The 23,489-nt window shown below is 39.3% G+C and overlaps 1 protein-coding gene across 8 annotated transcripts in view; it reads right to left on the bottom strand.

Annotated features, from left to right (window-relative positions):
* ntrk1 (neurotrophic tyrosine kinase, receptor, type 1) overlaps positions 1 to 23,489 on the bottom strand; it is a 294,126-nt gene that overhangs the window by 154,890 nt on the left and 115,747 nt on the right. For 5 of the 8 annotated variants that reach the window (XM_062029188.1, XM_062029186.1, XM_062029190.1 and 2 more), the window contains one exon: positions 4,727 to 5,384. The exons of 1 other annotated variant lie outside the window; for it this stretch is intronic. In XM_062029188.1, the coding sequence (XP_061885172.1) occupies positions 4,727 to 5,112 (386 nt within the window). In that variant the 5' untranslated portion in view covers positions 5,113 to 5,384. The remainder of the gene's footprint in view (positions 1 to 4,726; positions 5,385 to 23,489) is intronic. 2 more of the 8 variants (XM_062029191.1, XM_062029192.1) reach the window with 1 other exon arrangement.

Raw genomic sequence — 23,489 nt, 5'->3', positions numbered from 1 at the left:
GTACAGGTATTTGCTGTTTAGCGCCACCCTAGTGGCTCCCTGGAGCTTTTTCAAAAATGTATGTAAATGGAAAAAGATGGGGGTAAAAATATATTTTTTGTTTGAATATGGTTTCTGTAGGAGGACAAACATGGCACAAACCTTCCTAACTGTTAGAAAAGCCCAATGTTTAATATGTTTGTGTTCAATCAATCAATCAATCAATGTTTATTTATATAGCCCTAAGTCACAAGTGTCTCAAAGGGCTGTACAAGCCACAACGACATCCTCGGTACAGAGCCCACATACGGGCAAGGAAAACTCACCCCAGTGGGACGTCAATGTGAATGACTATGAGAAACCTTGGAGAGGACCGCATATGTGGGTAACCCCCCCGCCCCCCTCTAGGGGAGACCGAAAGCAATGGATGTCGAGTGGGTCTGACATAATATTGTGAAAGTCCAACACATCAGCGAAAGTCCAGTCCATAGTGTGGCCAGCATCCCGAGCGGAGACGGGTCAGTGTTCATACTTCACTGATGAGAGTATTTGGCCAGTGCCGTTTTGTCCTACTAATTTTGGCGGTCCATCAACTCACCGTAGCGGCGTGGACTGTGACACGACAGTTTGTTTACATGTACAACTTTCTCCGAAGCTGCCACAGAAAGACGTGTTGTATGCCACTCCTTCTTTGTCTCATTTTGTCCACCTAACGTTTTATGCTGTGCGTGAATGCACAAAGGTGAGGTCTGTGATGTTATTGACTTGTGTGCAGTGCTAATTTAGGCATATTAGGTCAGTGCATGACTGCAAGCTAATCCAAATAAATATATTCTTCAAACTTAAAGTGTTTACAAAGTACAAAGAACAAGAACCATGATAAACATTCATTGTCTAGATAATCTTACTCATCTCACTATATGAAATATAACTTACTTCAGTAATTATTATTTATTTATTTTTATTGTTATGACTTACGGAGTATATTGTGAATAAATTGAGGACAGGAAGTGAACCAAAGTTGTAGAAATTGCTATGTAAAGGAAAAGGGGTAGGATTAAATAAGCTCTGCTTCTTCCTACTCCTTTTCGAACATGTTGAATAGAGAAACTGGAAATTGTGATGTGTCATGTTAATTCAATCCATGCTAACATGCAGCATTATGCCTTGTTTGTAGGTATATTTGACTTTCCCTTATGTCCTCTGTGTGTTTAATCTATATTTGCATGTCTCATGACACATTATCTGTATGTAACATCGGATGCATTTACGATGGTTGTTTGTGTGCCATTTTGTTCCAGACCACAGCAAACGTTGCCATGTTGTTCCAGACCACAACAAACGTTACCCAGCTTGCAAAGAAAAAAATCCATTAGAAGAAGACAGCCTGCCGTTTCCTTTAACTTGGGCACACACATCTATACTTTTGGCTATTCTATGCCAGTAACTTCCAGGAGTTATCTCACCCTCTCAAAAGTTTTACTAATGTTTTCCAATGTTGTTAAAATGTGTAGAATAAAAATTACATTTCAACATTTCTGTCAATGAAGAATTGCGACACATACTCATTTTGATAGTAGGCTAATATAGCTAACAGACACTTACATCACGTGTGGCCTTTATTATAACACTTTAATGAGGCGTTCATTTTTTTTGCAGCTCCAGACAGATAGTTTTTTTGTATTTTTGGGCCAATATGGCTCTTTCAACATGTTGAGTTGCCGACCCCTGAGTTAGCCCGATAACGCCAAACGTGTCATACGTGATGCATATGTTTTTGATCCCTCTACATCATTAGTGTAATTAGTTTTGTCTTAAAAGCCTGACATATCAGATCAGATGCATGCATTTAATGTATCATCCACATGGGGGCCGTAATTGACTTATTAGAGGGCTGTCCAGTCATCTTGCAAGATTGCCACGAAGAAGAAACGAGAGACGCCTGATTTTTGAAGAGAAACTTTGTCAAATTTGAAAGGGATAAGGTAAGACAAATGTATTTTTTTACTGACACATCATTATGAACAGTTAATCTGACGACGCAATGTGAAATGACCTAATATTTAATAATACAACTGTTTTGAATGATCTGGAACAGCTGGGAAAAGATGACGATGAATGGTGTTTGGAAATAACATGATAGTTGTTTATGTGTCAAATATGATACAAATTAAAAATCATATATGGAAATAGATTTTTGTAAAAAAAAAAAAAAAAGTGATTTGTTCAGAAAGACCAATAAAAGCTCCAGTTTAAAATAATTGCAATTTTCTGTCAATCATGTAGTGGTTCAGGCTTTAAAGGGTTAAACAAGTGTCTCTAATTATTATGATTATTATTATTAACTGTGGCTGATGACTGTCGCAGAACATTACTTTAGACGAAAGAACAAGTAGGGTTACCAAAAAAAAATAAAAAATTGATTTTCAGATTAATCGCTATTCTTATTTGTAACGATTCTTAATCGATTAAAAAAATGTTTTTATCAAAAAATCGATTTTATTTCTTTTTTATTTGTCCTGTCCCGCCACTCAGGCAAATCATATTGTTGATGTAGATTCTAGGAATGTAAAAAAAAACCCCATCTATTTACAGATTAATCGCTATTCCTATTTGAAACGATTCTTAATCGGTTAAAAAAAAAAAATCAAAAAATCGATTTTTTTATAATTTTTTTTCAATCTGTCCCGTTCAGCCACTCTGACAAATCATATTGTTGATGTAGATCAGGGGTTTAAAACTCATTTCAGATCGGGGGCCACATAGAGAAAAATCTACTCCCAACTGGTAAAATCACGGCACGATAACTTAAAAATAAAGACAACTTCAGATTGTTTTCTTTGTTTAAAAATAGAACAAGCACATTCTGAAAAATTTACAAATCATAATGTTGTTGTTTGTCTTTTTTACACTTACATGTTGCGGTTTATTTGTCGTTATTTATACTTTCTGAATAAATTATATGATAATGTTCATCAGTCAACTCATTGGTGTTAATTTTCAATCTATCAAGGTAAAAAAATAATATCAAAATAAAATTACAGGATGTTATTTATGTAAATTGCTAATTTTCCTCGACTGGTGCACTAACATCCTGTGGTTTATATATTTTTTTACATATGTAGCATAATCTACAAAGATACAAAGAATTGCTATTGAGACATCTAGTGGACACATTTAGAACAGCAGTTTCTTTCATTAAAAAATTTCGGCTCATTTTTATACTTAGGAAACTCGTCCCGCAGGCCGGATAAAACCCGTACGTTTGACACCCCTGATGTAGATGATCTATATCTGCTGTACACATTTACTTTAGAAAAGTGTGGGATACTTCTCTTGTTGACTTTATTAAACGTTTGGGTAGAATTTTATCAAACAAAACCAGTTTTATTTGAAGTATGGTAGAATATTTATCACAGCTATTTATCTATTTTATGGAGGAATGTAGTTAATCATTGAACTGGCACCCAATGTAGGGTTGTACGCTATACCGGTATTAGTATAGTACCGCGATATTACTAATGAATCATATTCGGTAGTATACCGCCTCTGAAAAGTACCTCTGGCAAGTACCTCTGGCAAGTATCATCCCTGCAGGACGAGGAATAGCTAAACATGCTTCAGTACATACCGTAGCCCACCGGCATCAGAATGTAAACAAAGGCCATTGGTGGATCTACACCTGACATCCACTGTAATGATACCAAGCACAGTAGCGTATCTAGTCGATACTACTATGATTACGTCGATATTTTGTGGCATCACAACATCTTCTTTCGTTTAAAAAAATGTGTATTATGTTTATAAACTCAAGAAATATGTGCCTGGACACATGAGGACTTTGAATATGACCAATGTATGATCCTGTAACTACTTGGTATCGAATTGATGCCCAAATTTGTGGTATCGTCCAAAACTAATGTAAAGTATCAAACAACAGAAGAATAAGTGATTATTATATTCGAACAGAAGTGTAGATAGAACATGTTAAAAGAGAAAGTGAGCAGATATTAACAGTAGATGAACAAGTAGATTAATTTTAATTTTCTACCACTTCTCTTTAATAATTTTGACAAAATAATAGAAAGGAGAATGACACAATATGTTACTGCATACGTCAGCAGCTAAATTAGGAGCCTTTGTTTGCTTACTTACTAATAAAAAACAAGTTGTCTTGTATGTTCACTATTTTATTTAAGGACAAACTTGCAATAAGAAAGATATGTTTAATGTACCCTAAGATTTTTTGTTAAAATAAAGCCAATATGCCATTTTTTGGGGTCCCCTTTATTTAGAAAAGTACCGAAAACTATCGAAATCATTTTAGTACCGGTACCAAAATATTTGTATTGGGACAACACTAACCCAATGTTATTGAAAAGTATGGATTTTGAATTGAGAATCGATTCTGAATCGAATCGTTATCCCCAAGAATCGAATTGAATCGTGTGGTGCCCAAAGACTGAACAACAAGTGTTACGAACCCACTTCAACTTCCAATCAAAGTTTGTCCAACTCTTCCTAAACAGTCGAGCTAAAGATTTTGTCTCCATTTGCAATGTTGAAAAGATTATTTTCGAAGCAGACAGTCCTATGCAACTTTTTTTTTTAGCACGGAACCTTGAAGTTGTGCAAGTTTTTGGCAGAAGCCCTTGACCTTGGACAACATGGCCCCGCCAACTCCCTGACTGGACTGGACATACGTCCAAGGCATTCCATCCATTCACGACATCACACGAGTACTCACATGTCCGTCACGTTCTCGCTCTCCTGCGACGCCAAAGCCGGGATGCTGGCGATGCCGTCGGACTGCAAGCACTGCACCATGGCGTAGGAGCACCGGCACGCCGCCGGACACCCCGCCGATGTAAGCCCCGGGCCCAGGGTCAATAGGGCGAGCGCCAGGGCCAAGGGTGCCGCTGCCATGTTCCTGGGAGGGTGTTCTTTTTCTGGGTGTTTCTGTGGTTGACACAGAGGATTCACATTGAGTGGCGTTCCCGGCTGGTGGTCACGGTCCGGGACTGAGGCACAACTGTACTGAGCAGCGGCAAGGGGCGGGCAGGCAAGGCAAGGGGCCTCTGGGGACATGGTGGTGATGGTGGGCCGGCTGCCTCTCTCTCTTTCCTTCTCCATCCCAGGCAGGGAAGGGAGGGGCAGGAGTCACCGAAGACAGTGGGCGGGGCGGAGGGAGGGATTGTTGGGGTCAAGAAAGTGTTGATGCGGCTGAAGAGGCGGAGGAGATGGGTGTGCTTGTCCAAACAAAGTTCCGTAAAGGAGCGTGGATCTATTGACCGTTCATGGCAAGGGTCCCCAATCCGGGACGTCCCAAGTAAAAAAAATATATACAGTATATACTTTTTAAAAAATCTTTCCTGTCCAGGCGCTCACAGGCTAAATGTTGGGAGCTGGAGGGGATAGAAAGAAGAGGAAGAAGAAGACATAAAATATACACACAAATAGATAACCTATTCCTTTAACCCAATGTGGCCCCCCGACTCATACAGTTTGGGGACCGCAGGTTTGGCCAGTAGTTCATGTTAATATGGCTCTTTTAACATGTTCTATCTACACTTCTGTTCAAATGTAATAATCACTTATTCTTCTGTTGTTTTAAACTTTACATTAGTTTTGGATGATAACACAAATTTGGGCATCAATCCGATACCAAGTTGTTACAGTCTAGGTTTCATTTGGAATAATATTGCACTGTAATCTTGCCAGATCATTTTCACGACACCAAGGCCAACCCTTTTTTGCTTGAAATAGAGCATTTTACTCAAAAACCATGTCATCATTACAGTACTGTTCACACTGCAAGGTATGATACAGTCTGGTGTGCCCTGGGAGATTATCTAATTTCACCTATTTGGGTTAAAAATATTTTTTGCAAACCAGTAATTATAGTCTGCAAATTATGTGTTGTTGTCTAGTGTCGGTGCTGTCTAGAGCTCGGCAGAGTAACCGTGTAATACTCTTCCATATCAGTAGGTGGCAGTCGGTAGCTAATTGCTTTGTAGATGTCGGAAACAGCGGGAGGCAGCGTGCAGGTAAAAAGGTGTCTAATGCTTAAACCAAAAATAAACAAAAGGCGAGTGCCCCTAAGAAAAGGCATTGAAGCTGAGGGAAGGCTATGCAGAACGAAACTAAAACTGAACTGGCTACAAAGTAAACAAAAACAGAATGCTGGACGACAGCAAAGACTTACTGTGGAGCAAAGACGGCGTCCACAATGTACATCCGAACATGACATGACAATCAACAATGTCCCCACAAAGAAGGATAAAAACAACTGAAATAGTCTTGATCACTAAAACAAAGTAGATGCGGGAAATATCGCTCAAAGGAAGACATGAAACTGCTACAGGAAAATACCAAAAAAAGAGAAAAGGCCACCAAAATAGGAGCGCAAGACAAGAACTAAAACACTACCCAAAGGAAAACAGCAAAAAAACTCAAAATAAGTCAGGGGGTGATGTGACAGGTTGTGACAGTACACCTACTTTGAGACAAGACCTATAGTGATGCATGCTTGGTTATGGTTTAAATTCATATCCAACAATTGCAACAACGACTCTTTACTGTCAACTGAGTTTCGTTTTTGAATGATTTCTGCTGGTGGTGTGCCTCCGGATTTTTTCAACCCAAAAAATGTGCCTTGCCTCAAAAATGGTTGAAAAACACTGCTATGATGATGACCAATTTGTTTTTTTTGTTCAAGTAGCAGTAAAGTGGAAAAACAAGTTGCCTGTACATTAAAGCTATCATCATATAGATCTGATTTATGACACCAAAAAACGTAAAAAGTTTGCAAATAAATAGATATGATCAAAATAGTATCAAAAGGATGGTTTGTGATACCTGGTTAAAATACTTTTGAGAACGTTAGTGTTTTAATGATTTTTGGTAGCTTTTTAGCTATTTTTGTATGTTTAAATCTGAAAATCATGAATTTTAATACTTGGTGCTATTTTGGAAGTATGCTAACGTCTCTTATAATAGCATGATAACTTTAGCATGCTAACGTTTTTGTATGTTTAGATGTAAAAATTATGATTTTTGATACTTATCATCTTTTAGCTTTTTAGCTAATTTTGAATGTTCACACCTACAAATAAGGCATTTTAACACTTGGCGTCATCTTAGAAGTATGCTAACTTGTCCTATATCATCATATTGACGTACGCATGATAATGTTTTTTCCCAGCTTTTTAGCTCATTTCAGATGTTCAAACCTAAAAATAACGGATTTTGATATTTGGCGCCTTCTTGGAAGTATGTTAATGTCTCTTATATTAGCATGCTAATTTTTTATGCTCACCTTTAAGCTAATGTTGAATGTTCACACTTAGCAATAAGGCAGTTTAACACTCGGTGCCATTATACAAGTACGCTAACTTGTCCTATGTCATTATAACATGCTAACGTTTCATGCTAGCTGCTCGGCTAATTGTGTATGTTTACACCTAAAAATAGTGCATTTTAATACTTGGCGCTACCTTAGAAGTACGCTAACTTGTCCATTGTCATCATGCTAACGTTCTATGCTATCTTTTCATCTTAATTTGTATGGCTACACCTCCAAATCTTGGATTAAGGTACTTGGCGCCATCTTAAGAGTATGCCGACTTTGACTGAGGTTCAGGGCACATAGCAGGCCCCGTCAAAATGTTCTAGTTTTGTATATTATCGCTTCTTATTTCATTTACTTACCTTTCAGTAAACTAAATTGGATTTAATATTGTCTATTTACATGATATCGGTGTATAAATATACTAAACCGCTCCTCCAGAAGTCATTAGCCTGATTTGTATAAACTACCTGAACTGTGAAATGTGGTGGAAACACAAACCACACACTTAGTTCCAGGAACTCTAGGTGTCAGGAACTAAAGGTTCCAGGTATTTAAAGTTGTTGAGCTTTTGGTGGAAAGGTGACATGAACTGACAAACGGGAAACTGGTGATTGAACCCTTAACAAAGGTGGATCAACAATTGCTCAAAAACTGCTTTTGCATCCACGTTTTTATGGATTATTTCCCAGTTGGTTGATTCCTTGCTGCAAACCTTATTCAGTCATCATCATGAATCTCTTGGTAGGGTTTAAAAAAAAAAAACATCACGTGTCTACTTTGGACACGAGTAGAGTAAGACGATATTTGAGTGAATGATGAGGAACACAACATACTGTCTGACAGATGGTCATTGCGTATGTTCTCCTCGCACCAAAGATCTTATCCATCCACGTGGATCTCGGTCTCTGTACCCTGACTGACTTCCGTGCTGGATCCCCGGCCAACAGGTGAGGTGTGCCTTGAACCTGCTGCAGGTTATATATACGCTCAAGTGGATCCCAGTTCTACCCAGGGGACACATGCCATGCCCCACCCCCATCCCCGCACACGGGTAAAGTCGCGGCGTCCCGACCACGGTTACTGCCCATAAGCTAAAAACCTCTTTTCTGCTGCCGTCATCAGGATGATCTGTCGGCTTAATTACTCGTCCTATTTACACCCTCTTCCTTTTTGTTTTTTGTTTTTTCTTTCAGCTCAGCCTGAGCTCAGCAAAGTGCAGAAGGACAAAGCGCTTATTCACAGGAAACACGTGTGGTAAGAGCGCCACTCCACAGAAGCTGGGAGAGCGTCTGCCTTCATATGTGATGTAAGTCTTCTGCAACATACACCGTGACAGTCCTCGGTCTTGGAGTCTTTCAGGCATTGAGGTCCCCAATTGAAAAATACCCTGAATACCCGGTTTTCAGGGACATTTGGCCCATTGAAAATAAATGGGGACAATTTTCAAACATGCACAATTCCCACATTTCCTACCGGATTCGAACCGTTCCAACATCCACACAGTCCGCTCACCTTGGACAATCAAACTACCATTTTCCATGTTCAAAAAAATGCCATTTTCACCTCTTCCTGGAAAGTTTTCACAATCCACAACCGTTTTTGACTCCCTTTAAAACATTCCTCTTAGTTGGGACAACAAAGACTCCTATTTTTTTTCCCGTACAAATTCCCGGATTTCCTGAAATTCCAGGAACTTCGAAATACCCATTCTCAATTCAAACTGTTACTGCATCAACATTTTTCAACCAATTCCATAAATTCCAACACCAACCCGTTCATATTATCTAGGACAATCATTAAAAAAATTCCTGTTTTTTCTGAAATTCTCAAATTTCCAAGAAATTCCCGTTAAATGAATGGACATATTCATAGATCTACAATGCCCTGCATTCTCAAAATTTTGCGCCATTTTTAAACCCGATTTGGACCGTTCAACCATCCACCCACACCACTCTTCCCATGTATCGATCGCAAAACATGGTTTCCCTTTCCCAAAATTCCCGGTTTTCCCAGAATTTCCCGGGTTTTTTTCACCATTGACAATGAATGGGCATTATGCAATCTACTGTATATCTCATTGATTCAAACCATTCCACAATCCACACACTCCACTCACCTTGGACAGTCAAACTACCATTTTTCAAGAACAAAAAAATTCCAGGAATTCCCAGACTTCCTGGTTTTCCAAAGCCCTATTGTCACCTCTTCCTAGAAGGTTTTACCGATTCCAAAAATTCCAACACCAACCTATCCATATCATATAGGACAATTGTGGAAGTGTCAATATTTTTTAAAAATTGCCGGTTTTCCTAAAATTTTCACATTTCTAAGAAATTCCCATTAAATGAATGGACGTATTCATAGTTCTACAATGCCCTGCATTCCCAAAATTTTGCGCCATTTTTAAACCAGATTCGGACCTTTCAACCATCCACCCACACTACTCTTCCCATACATCGATCGCAAAACATGGTTTCTCTTTTCCAAAATTCCCGGTTTTCCCAGAATTTCCCAGGTTTTTCTCACCATTGACAACGAATGGGCATTATACAATCTACTATATCCCATTGATTCAAACCATTCCACCATCCACACACTGCACTCACCTTGGACAATCAAACTACCATTTTTCAAGTACAAAAAAACTCCAGGAATTCCCAGAATGTACAGTTTTCCAAAGCCCTATTTTCACCTCTTCTCGGAAATTTTTCACAGTCCACATTTTTCAAACGTTTTTGACCATTCTCCCTTCAAAATATTCCTCTTCGTTGAAACAAAGAAACACACGTATTTTTTTCATACAAATTCCCGTTTATCCTGAAATTCCAAGAACTCTAAAAAACCCATTCTCAATTCAAAGAGTGTCCGCCCTGAGATCGGTAGGTTGGAGTTCAAATCCCAGCCGAGTCATACCAAAGACTATAAAAATGGGACCCATTACCTCCCTGCTTGGCACTCAGCATCAAGGGTTGGAATTGGGGGTTAAATCACCAAAATGATTCCCGGGCGTGGCGCCGCTGCTGCCCACTGCTCCCCAAGGGGATGGGTCAAATGCAGAGGACAAATTTCACCACACCTAGTGTGTGTGTGACAATCATTGGTACTTTAACTTTAACTTAAACTGTTAGTACGTCAACATTTTTCAACCGATTCCAAAAATTCCAACACCAACCCATTCATATCATCTAGGACAATTGTGCTAGTATCAATTTTTTCAAAAATTCCTGTTTTTTCTGAAATTTTAAAATTTCCAAGAAATTCCCATTAAACGAATGGACGTACTCATAGTTCTACAATGCCCTGCATTCTCGAAATTTTGCGCCATTTTTAAACCTGATTCGGATCACACTATTCTTCCCATGTATTGATCGCAAAACATGGTTTCCCTTTCCCAAAATTCCAGATTTTCCCCGATTTTTCTCACCATTGACAATGAATAGGCATTATACAATTTACTGTATATCCCACATTTCTCCATTGATTTGAACCATTCCAACATCCACACACTCCACTCACCTTGAACAATCAAACTAGCATTTTTCAGGTACAAAAAAATTCCATAAAATCCCAGATTTCAGAAAATTAAGGACAAGAAGCTGCCGGTTGGATTTACATTTTCTTGCCGTATTTTCACCTCTTCCCAGAAAGTTTTCACAGTCCACATTTTTTAAACGTTTTTGACCATTCCCCCTTCAAAATATTCAAAAAACACATTCTTTTTCATACAAATTCCTGGTTATCCTGAAATTCCAGGAACTACAAAATACCCATTCTCAATTCAATGTGTTACTACGTCAACATTTTTCAACCGATTCCAAAAAATTCCAACACCAACCTATTCATATCATCTAGGACAATTGTGCAAGTGTCAATATTTTCAAAAATTGCCGGTTTTCCTAAAATTCTCAAATTTCCAAGAAATTCCCATTAAATGAATGGACGTATTCATAGTTCTACAGTGCCCTGCATTCTCTAAATGTTATGGCAGTTTTAAACCCGATTCGGACCTTTCAACCATCCACCCACACTACTCTTCCGATATCCATCCATCCATCCATTTTCTACCGCTTATTCCCTTCGGGGTCGCGGGGGACGCTGGAGCCTATCTCAGCTACAATCGGGCGGAAGGCGGGGTACACCCTGGACAAGTCGCCACCTCTTCCGATATATCGAATGCAAAACATGGTTGCCCTTTCCCAAAATTCCCGGTTTTCCCAGAATTTCCTCGGTTTTTCTCACCATTGACAATAAATGGGCATTAAACAATCTACTGTATATCCCACATTTCTTAACCGTTTTTGACCATTCTCCCTTCAAAACAATCCTCTTAGTTGGGACAACAAGCACTCCTATTTTTTTTTTGGTACAAATTCCCGGATTTCCTCAAATTCCAGGAACTCCGAAATACTCATTCTCAATTCAAACTGTTACTACGTCAAAATTTTTCCACCGATTTCATAAATTCCAACACCAACCCATTCATATCATCTAGGACAATTGTGCTAGTATCAATATTTTAGGTAGAACATGTTAAAACAGAAAGTAAGCAGATATTAACAGTAAATTAACAAGTAATTTCATAATTTTGACAAAATAATAGAATAAGAAATGACAATATGTTACTGCATACGTCAGCAGACGAATTAGGAGCCTTTGTTTGCTTACTTACTACTAAAAGACAAGTTGTCTAGTATGTTCAACATCTTATTGTATGCATAAATTATTTGATTACAATAAGAAACATATGTTTCATGTATCATAAGATTGTATGTTCAAACAAAGCCAATAATGACATTTTTTGCGCAACCTTTATTTTGAAAAGTACACAAATACATGACTGGACAACACTACCACTGCCTGACCTGCACCTTGCAGACATTGTGTTCAGCCGCAACCACTGCTTAGTTGTTGCCTTTGTAAAAGTTGTTTCTGCATTTCCAGTTAAACTATTTTGAAGAGAAAAGACAGGTGGAATGTACACACATTGTTAAACTTAAATTGTTTTACATTCATGCTCGTTATTAACAAAAACTATGTGTTAAAGGCACCTCCTATGCCAAAATGTTTGTCCTTTTTCCTCCCTTTCGTAGGTGCAGGTGTTGTGGGTAAGGCTGCAGCTAACGATTATTTTTCTATCGATTAATCTATAGATTATTTTTTTCGATTAATCGGTTAATCTATAGATTATTTTTTTCGATTAATCTATAGATTATTTTTCCTTTTACCGATTATTTTTTTATTCAAAATGAAGATGAAAAAATAAATGTAGGCCAGTTTTTTCAAAAGGCATGGCTTTTATTTACAAAAAAAAAGAAGTATGGCCGCTCAGTCAACATTGACAACAACATGACTAAATATTCTGTAACAATGTAAACATTTAAAACTTTTAACATTTAACAAAATTAAAAGTATCTTATTTGCTTTTTAATGTGCAAATATAAAAGTCAACATCCAGTGCAAATCTTAATATTCTGCAATAGAATAAGCATTTCAAAAGTAAAAGTATTGCTTATTTTGCTTTAAAATGTGCAAAAATAAAGATAAACATCCAATACAAAAAAGTGCAAAACGAAATATTCTGTAACAACAGTGTAAACATTTCAACAAAAGTGAAAGTATTGCTTATTTGCTAAAATGTGCAAAAATAAAGATAAACATCCAATACAAAAAAGTGCCAATGTAAATATTCTGGAGCACTGTAAACATTAAGTATTGCTTTTAAAATGTGCAAAATAAACATCCAGTCCAACACAGTACACAATAACCAATTCTACTCATTCCAGTGAGTGACTAACAGTTGTAATGAAGAAAGGTTAGCATGTGTACATGCTCTGGTTCTTTTCTTGTTTACAATATTCCCAGCAGCTGAAAATAGGCGCTCAGAAGGGGTCGATGTGGCTGGAACTGAGAGCTAATTAGCCTTCACCTCAAGCCAGGACTGCGAGTGAGCTGAGCTGCAGTTTAAGTTTCTAGAAGGTCAACGGGCTCATAGTGATGTTACTAGTAGTTGACTGGGAGGTGTTTATTATCATTTGGGGAGAGTCCGCTGCCTGATGCTCACCTGCTAAACACCTATCTGCTCGACGCTGAAGCGCTGACTACATGCGCTCTGAATACGCACTGGTGATTGGCTGGTAACGTTTTGAATACGCACTGCTGATTGGCTGATAATGCTTCGTGTGTACCAATCAGATGGTTGTGTGGGTGGGACAATGCTGCGTGCTGAGACAGAAGCATAAGGAGCAAAGCAGCTTGTTATTGTTAAGACTTTAGCAGCTAAAGTTAGCTTTAGCTTAGAAACTCGTTCGGTACACCCCCGTACCGAACAGAAAGCCCCGTACCGAAACGGTTCAATACAAAACACGTACCGTTACACCCCTAGCAGATACAAATGACACATTCAGGTTTTTGTGTAATGATGACAACGTATACTCGCGCGGACGATTGACTAGTTGATGGTTGATGGTTTTCTTTTCAAATGTTCGTTCATAGCCGTTGTGCTGCTATGATAGGCCATTTCCGCTCGACACAGCGTGCATACAACAACATTATTAGGCCGTTTATTGAAATACTCCCACACTTTTGACGACTTTTGGCGTGATTTTTCTCCCTCGCTCGCACCGCTCGCATCGTCTGCTTTGCGCTTCGCCATGACGGTAGTGTGACGTAAATATGCGACGCGTCGACGCACAAACACGGTGTCGACGTATTTACGTAACCGATGACGTCGACGTAGTCGACGTCATCGTTTCAGCCTTAGTTGTGGGAGTGGTCTATTTCCCAAAGAACATTGTCGCGATTGCGCGTCTTAGTGGAAATAGCGAGCCATCAACAGATAGCAGCCACCTCATTTGTCTCTGCGCATTTAACCCGATTATCCTTTTCGTGCGTAACGGTGATTGATGGTCGTAGGCGGGGGTTAATTGCAACACTCAGCTTTTCAATCAATCTGTGCTGTCACGACAGAGATAAATAACGCGCTCAGGACGTCCACTGACAGGAAACAGACGTGGTCATTGTTGTATCATGGACGGGACCGCGTTATTGTCCCTCATCAGCCCCAACACACACACACACACACACACACACACACACACACACACACACACACACACACACACACACACACACACACACACACACACACACACACACACACACACACACACACACACACACACACACACACACACGACGCCTAGATCCATGCATGCAAATAGATTTTGTGGAAAATACAGATAAGTCAAATGGAATTGACTGCCACTAAGTGACATCACATTAATATTAAAGACATTTAACATGTAGAATTACATAATTTACTGTAGATCAGGGATGTCCAAACCTGTGGGCCACATTGGGGTATAGAATCGTGGCTGTGGGCCGAAAGCCGACTGCATGTAAAGTAACACACACATACTGTGTGTGTATATATATATATATATATATATATATATATATATATATACACACACACACGTATATATATATACATATATACACACACACATATATATATATATGTATGTGTGTATATACTGTATGTATATATATGTGTATATATATGTATGTGTGTATATATGTATATATATATATATATATATATATATATATATATACACATACATATATATACACATACATATATACACATATACACATACACATATATACATACATATATATATACACACATACATATACAGTATATATATACTGTATATACATACATACATATATATATATATACACGTTTGTGTGTACAAACTATGCTAATATAATAAATATATCATTAATATAAGTGGATATTAAGAGACAGTTAAAGTTCGACTTCTACCTTGTTTACTTCCGTGACGACCTCAAAGTTTTGTGATCAATCAGGAATATCAAGCAGCTAAAATACGCCAAACGTGGATAAGTGTGGTGAGAGTGTTTTACATGTTTCCCAGCCTGCACTGTAATTGATTTAAATGGATGTAATTTTGAAATTTTTATGGTGTTAGGACGTTTTTTCATAATAGCCATAATGTTCAGTGAGCAGGTTGTGTTGTGTGTGACCATGTGTGTTGACTTTTATATTATTTTAATTTTTTATATTTTTGCACCATAACTAGGGAAGGTTGTTTGGATTGTGTACAGTATGTGCTTTTAGTTAACAGTACTTTCAGGGGTGGTTGATCTGATTTACTCACATTGTGCACAAGATGGCAACAAATATGTTGCATTCAGAGACCGCCTGGTATTTTAAGATTCAAATGATAGCACTCTGCAGTGCTTTGTCGAACTCATGACGTCTCGCGGGCCAAATTGAAGACGTCGGCAGGCCGCACTTGGCCGATGGGCCGTAGTTGGACACCCCTGATTTAGATTGACTTTAGAAAAATAATGAATAATAATAAGTGGGCCCTGAAAGTCGTTATGTGCGGATCGAAACTGAAACATCGATATCTGTGCTGCAATATCGACTCTAGAATAAAAATATTGATACTTTTGAGATTTGAGATGATGTACATCTTTAAGAGGAAGATAGTAAAAAAGTAATTACATTTGTGAATGAGGCAATGTGTCAATGTTGGATGCTTTTGTTCAGCCTTATTTACATGTTCAGTATGTTCACCTTAACATAGGGCTGGGCAATATGGCCAAAAACTATATTACGATATACGTTTTTTATATTGATCAATATCGATAATTATTTATACTTTTTAATGACTTATTGAATGAAGCCTGCCAATAAATACAGTAAAACAATTTCCAACTCACCAAGGGTGCTATTTATCAGTGGAGAGAGTGTCTGGTAGCGAGGTAGGATTATCACGGCTAAGGTAATAAAATGAATAAAGTAGATTAAAAGGTAGTTGCAGATTTGAGACAGTAGATGGCAGTAGTGTATAGGCTATTGAACACTACACAGTAGTTTGGGAAGCTACTCCTTAAATGGATGTTGCCGCACGGTCCGCATTAAAAGCAACAAAACTAAAGACAAGTTTCTGTTAATGAGTTGACGTATCAAGATATCGCACTCTCTCTTCTGACTCCATGCAGAGAATCCACAGCGAGACAAAAAGACGGCGCAACCAAACTTGGTCGTTGATACGTGATTGGCTGTTATCGTGTCCCTCCCATTGCTCAGTGATCACTTCCTGTTTCCGGGGTTCTCAAAAGCGCGAGTGACTTCATAAATTCTGGTTTCTTCCGACCAAAAACTAATATATATCAACTGTTTTCCCATCCATCCATTTTCTACCGCTTATTCCCTTCGGGGTCGCGGGGGGCGCTGTAGCCTATCTCAGCTACAATCGGGCGGAAGGCGGGGTACACCCTGGACAAGTCGCCACCTCATCGCAGGGCCAACACGGATAGACAGACAACATTCACACTCACATTCACACACTAGGGCCAATTTAGTGTTGCCAATCAACCTATCCCCAGGTGCATGTCTTTGGAGGTGGGAGGAAGCTGGAGTACCCGGAGGGAACCCACGCAGTCACGGGGAGAACATGCAAACTCCACACAGAAAGATCCCGAGCCCGGGATTGAACCCAAGACTACTCAGGACCTTCGTATTGTGAGGCAGACGCACTAACCCATCTTCCACCGTGCTATCAACTGTTTTATCGAACAAATTTTATATTGATATCAATTATGTGTCTGTTGGAATATATAGTGATATTGCTTTAGGAAGAGAGGAAAAAGAGAATGAATAATTACAAACATACCGGTAGTTCTCAGAGAGAGAGAGCGGTTGACTATTATGATGCACGGGAGAAAAAAAATAAAAATAAAGGTTTTATGGCGTGACCCATACTTGCCAACCTTGAGACCTCCGAATTCGGGAGATTGGGGGGGGGGGGGGGGGGGGGGTGTTTGAAGTGGGCGGGTTCGGGGTGGGCGCCGGGGGGCAGGGTTAAGGGGAGAGGAGTATATTTATAGCTAAAATTCACTAAATTTCAAGTATTTCTTATATATATATATACATAAAATAAATACTTGAATATCAGTGTTATTTTTTTTTACACATTGACTGTACACACACATAACACTCCTCTCTACTCATTGTTGTATTTGAAAGTGCAATGCTTTGCAGCCAGTAGCACAGCCTTTGAAGGAGCATGGGTGAAATTTAATTTGCAGGAAAGGAGTGAGTTTAGGGTTGAATTGTCCATCCTCGTTCTATTCTCTGTCACTATCTTTGTTTGGACATTACTACTTGCCGTAGTTTTGAAGCAATGCATGATGGGAATCCGGATGTTGTGTGTCAGTGTATTAACGTGCCGGCTGGAATAAACACAAGCTGAGAAATAGCTCTGTGCCTGCCTACTTTATGGCTTATAGATAAACCTATGGATAACGGCGACATATATAATAGTCTCCTTCTTGTTGTGTGTGCAGTTGCGCACTGAGCTCCAAAAGCCGTAGATGTTATAACGTGACTGGGCCGGCACGCTGTTTATATGGAGGAAAAGTGGACGTGATGACAGGCTGTCCTCATTCAGGTCCGGCTGGAAATCGGGATTAATTCGGGAGAATGGTTGTCCCGGGAGATTTTCGGGAGAGGCACTGAAATTCGGGAGCTTGAGCTGGTGTTCCATGAAGGCCTTCACGATTTCCTCTGGATCTTCCTGTCTTTTCCGGGATTCACACTAAGACCAGATTGTCCCTCATGCTTCTCGCCTGGAGGTCCATCATCGTCTCCGTCATGATCTTGTACTCCCAGGTGAGTTGTGTCTCTGCGTCGGCGATGGATTTCACGGACTCACGGAGAGCAGCGTTCTCTTGGGCAAGAGAGACGACCTGTTGTTGTCCCGAAGTCCAGACTCTCTCGGATGACTTGGAACTCCTTGTGGAGCACCTCGACGTCAAGCATATCAGCCTATTGTCAATATAATCTAAGACAGGGGTCACCAACGCGGTGCCCGCGGGCACCAGGTAGCCCGTAAGGACCAGATGAGTAGCCCGCTGGCCTGTTCTAAAAATAGCTCAAATAGCAGCACTTACCAGTGAGCTGCCTCTATTTTTTAAATTGTATTTATTTACTAGCAAGCTGGTCTTGCTTTGCTCGACATTTTTAATTCTAAGAGAGACAAAACTCAAATAGAATTTGAAAATCCAAGAAAATATTTTAAAGACTTGGTCTTCACTTGTTTAAATAAATTCATTAATTTTTTTACTTAGCTTCTTATAACTTTCAGAAAGACAATTTTAGAGAAAAAATACAACCTTAAAAATGATTTTAGGATTTTTAAACACATATACCTTTTTACCTTTTAAATTCCTTTCTCTTCTTTCCTGACAATTTAAATTAATGTTCAAGTACATTTTTTTTTTATTGTAAAGAATAATAAATCAATTTTAATTTAATTCTTCATTTTAGCTTCTGTTTTTTCGACAAAGAATATTTGTGAAATATTTCTTCAAACTTATTATGATTAAAATTCAAAAAAAAAATTCTGGCAAATCTAGAAAATCTGTAGAATCAAACTTAAATCTTATTTCAAAGTCTTTTGAATTTCTTTTAAAATTTTTGTTCTGGAAAATCTAGAAGAAATAATGATTTGTCTTGGTTAGAAATATAGCTTGGTCCAATTTGTTATATATTCTAACAAAGTGTAGATTAGATTATAACCTATTTAAAACATGTCATCAAAATTCCAAAATTAATCTTGATCAGGAAAAATTACTAATGATGTTCCATAAATTCTTTTTTTAATTTTTTCAAAAAGATTCGAATTTGCTAGTTTTTCTCCTCTTTTTTTCAGTTGAATTTTGAATTTTAAAGAGTCGAAATTGAAGATAAACTATGTTTCAAAATTTAATTGTCATTTTTTTTCGTGTTTTCTCCTCTTTTAAACCGTCCAATTAAGTGTAAATATCATTAATTATTAATAACATAGTTAAAGGTAAATTGAGCAAATTGGCTATTTCTGGCAATTTATTTAAGTGTGTATCAAACTGGTAGCCCTTCGCATTAATCAGTACCCAAGAAGTAGCTCTTGGTTTCAAAAAGGTTGGTGACCCCTGATCTAAGATATCAGCAAAGTCTGTTCCTGGCGGTGACACATAGCCAGGTGAGTCTTCCGGGCGGCTCCGTTCGGAGGTTGGCGTCTTCGAGGGTTTTCCCATGACCAGACGATCGAAGCACTCTTCAATACAGTCTTTGAGTGCCTCCAGATTTTGATATTTTAAATTGTCGTTTCCTTGCTTAAGCCTTAGCTTAATTTGGCGGATGTTTGAACAAACTGGAATTGTTTGACAGCCTTGTGATCCGCTTGATTGTTTTTTTCCGCAGAATCTATGCCCTGCACTGTTACACCCTCAGCGTGGTCCTTCTTCTCTTTCCACCGTGAAACAATAATCAATCATCTCAAGAACGAGCAGGTGATTAAAAGCTCTTTTAGACCGCGTACAAGGAACAGTTTTTACAATTGAAGTCTTCAACGCACATGTAGGATGCACGCCACCATTAACCTCCGTATGTAGGCTGTGTGTGTTCTGTTACGGACAGCCCGAATGTTGTACATGCAAAAGTTGAGATCAGGATTAAAATACGTTCTGTTGGGTTTTTTTTTTGTGCAATTAAAACTGTGCTGTGCTTGGTGGAAGGTCTACAGTGTCTTGCCTCTTCACTTTAATCACCGTGCTCATTCAGCGTGTTTAAAAAAGCCTCTCCAAGGCAAATGAGGCCTTGGTTGATTCACCTGGACAATAAAGGCCTCGCTACTTCCAAGTATGGGTTTTCTCCTTATTTAATGACCCTGTTGTCTGCTTGAGGTTTTTGTCATTTCAACCAATTTTTGCTTCGGATAATTATGTATTGTTATGTTTCTTTTCATCACTTTTGCTTTTCTTATTATCAGACCCAGTATGTGGTGTATTAATCCCAGAAAGCTTTTAACATCTTATAAGTAAAAGTGTGTGTATTTTATAATGTACTTAACATTTATTATTGATATTTTTGATATTTGTATCCACTTCTGCAATGTTTTTGCAATAATTGTCTTTCAGTACGGCGGAAAAGCTGCACTTTTTGGGGGGAATTTTGCCTATCGTTCACAATCATTATGAGAGACAAAAAGACAAAAAGTTGTTTTGTTTTTTTTTTTGCATTCTAACATATAAAAATTGTCTCGTTCACAATGGCTAGCAATGCAGCTAATGTTAGCAATCAATTCTACTACTAAATTACTTTAAGAATGCATTCAAAAACCGTCAACAATACTTCATTTACCTTCTGTAACCCGTATAATAACCAAGCTGTAGCAACATTGTTATTGTAAGAGCAAACACTCAGGAACTCTTTTTCTAGCGTACTAACACATCGGCATGCTTCGGTATTAACCGTAAAAGCTAACTACGGCAAGAGATAAGCTAGCTTCTACAACACGAAACACGTTTGAGATTTTATTGCACAACACAGTGCGATAGGACACCAATCTAGTGACTGAAAAACATTAACAATCATTTTACAGTATCTGTAAAGTATTATTTCATGTTTTGTTTGTACACAGCGAGCCAGAAAGTGTATTTCCTGTAGTTGCAATAGCACGCATGATGGGCTGCATGTACCATGATCAATATAAAGTGTGACTAACTAGATCAGGGGTCGGCAACCCGCGGCTCCGGAGCCGCATGCGGCTCTTTGACCACTCTGATGCGGCTCAGCTGCATACTTGCCGACCCCCCTGATTTTACCAGGAGACTTATGGATCTCAGTGCCTCTCCTAGATAACTCCCAGGGAAAATATAATCCTATTTTCACTCTAATTACTAAATTAAGGGCGTGCCCTGATTGCACTGCAGTAATTGTCCTCTATAGCATTTACAAACAGCGTGCCAGCCCGGCCACATGTTGTATGTAGCTTTTACTTGCACACGTAGGAGACAGCAAAGCATACTTAGTCATCAGCCACACAGCTTACACTGACGGTAGCCGTAAAACAACTTTAACACTGTTACGTTACAAATATGCGCCACACTGTGAACCCACACCAAAAAAGAATGAAAAACACATTTCTGGAGGACATCCCACTGTAACACAACATAAACACAACACAACCAATACCCAGAATCCCAAGCAGCCCTAACTCTTCCGGTCTAGATTATACACCCCCGCTACCACAAAACCCCCCCACACATCAACCCCCCACTCTTCCGTGCGTCGGTTGAGCGGAAGAGTTAGTGCTGCATGGGATTCTGGGTATTTATTGTGTTGTGTTTGTGTTGTGTTACAGTGCAGATGTTCTCCAGAAATGTGTTTGTCATTCTTTTTTGGTGTGGGTTCAAAGTGTGGCGCATATTTGTAACGTAACCGTGTTAAAGTTGTTTTATACGGTACGGCTACCGTCAGTGTAAGCTGTGTGGCTGCTGAGCTAGTACGCCTTGCTGTCACTTACGTGAACAAGCTGAAGCTGCATTCTACATGTGGCCGAGCAGGTACACTGTTTGGGCAGGCTGTAGAGGGCACCGTAAGCAGTGACATCACTCCCTGATATTTGGGAGTCTCCCGGAAATAATGAGAGTGTTGGCAAGTATGACGCTATCAAGCGCCATTGATTCAAAACTCGCGGGCCGCACTGACATCAATTTTCCATATTAAAGTGCGTGCCGGTGCGTGTGTCTGAGACCCCTGGTTAACATAGCACAAAGCAATTAAAGCTTTATATGCGGTGTTTTTCATTTTAAATACATTTTTTTTTTTTGTGGCTCCCATCATTTTCTTTAATTTGTGAAACTTGCCAAAATGGCTCTTTGAGTGGTAAAGGTTGCCGACCCCTGAACTAGATGGACATACTTTTTCCAGTTTATTTGGGTAAACGTTCCATTTATGTCGAAATAGCATGGCTTTAAATTCCACATCAGTGTGGAAGTCAAAGTCACTTTCACCTCATTCTCTCAGCTTCCGTCTGCTCCAACGTCTCTCTCTTCCTTCGTGCTGGCTTCTAGAAGCAGCAGTTCATCCTCCGTGTATTCAAGAAGATAAGGTTGTGAATTTGTCCAAAAATAGTCGTCTTTGTTGTTTGTTACCGAATCTGCCATGATTATAAGACTCTCGCGTTTGTTTCTGGAAGTAGGAACACACATGTGTTGCCAGAAGTCGGGAAGTGCGCTGATATGGAAACGGAAATCAAGGCGCTTAAAAAATCAGTTCCGGTAATGCTTAAAATTATAGGGTACACCAATGAAGCGTGAAAGAATGCGGTTGAGACGCTTGAGTTGCAGCGCTGTGACCTCGGTCTTGCTCCGTCCGGCCAGTCGGTCGAGTGCAAGCACAGCCTTATCAGATGAGGCGCCGCTCGGTACAAATTGGTGGAACAAGATCCAGACAGACCTAAATGTTGCACGCTTCGTTATCTGCCGATCTGGACATGAGCGCCGCCCACCCTCTCCAAAGCCTTGTCCCAAAGTAATCCCCCTCCCCTTTTCTCCCCCTTGGAGACGCTTTGGGTGCAGCACTCTCCATTTCTTCTTCTCCTTTTTTTTTTTTTTTCCGGCATTGTTGCCCTGGCGTCACAGCCCCGATCTCATGCGTGTGTGTGTTTGATCCACGCGCAGGAGTAAACCCAGAATCGATGAAATGTGTGAAACTGGATCGCCCCGGCCCAGACCCTCATTAGGTCGCTGGGCTGTGGACAACAGAGGTTTGCGTAGATGAGCAGAAACACGAGAGAGGAGCCGGGGGTTGGGGGTTGCAGTTACATCTCGCCTCCCAAGATGCCTTTGGGTGTGACTCGAGTGACGATTTAGTAAGATTTGATCGAAAAACACTTTGTGTAACTATAGCAGTTTGTTGTTGTTTACCAGTGTCTGTAATAGCTGTGTTACTAATGCCATTACTTTTGCCTGTGACGAGTAATCTAATGATTACATTTTATGAAGTGTTCATTTTGTTGACAAAAATGTTTACGTCCTGGTTGTATTTTCCCCTGACTGAAATAGGGTCACCACAAACGCACATTGACAAAAACAATGACGAAATTAATTGACTATTCCGTCCATACATTTACTAAGGTCTGACATGTTTAGTAACTTTACCAGTGGCAGTAGCCAGACGAATAGGGCGGTGCTTAACTGGGAACCTGGATGTGACACACTCACGGACTTTCTAATTGGTCAAATGGTGGAGGGCGGGGCATCGAAAATGAAAACAATAACAAGATTTCAG

Source organism: Entelurus aequoreus, linkage group LG20, assembly GCF_033978785.1.
Source record: "Entelurus aequoreus isolate RoL-2023_Sb linkage group LG20, RoL_Eaeq_v1.1, whole genome shotgun sequence".
Lineage (NCBI taxonomy): Eukaryota > Metazoa > Chordata > Actinopteri > Syngnathiformes > Syngnathidae > Entelurus > Entelurus aequoreus.
Note: the sequence above shows the minus strand (reverse complement) of the source record. Positions and strands in the feature narration are given on the sequence as shown.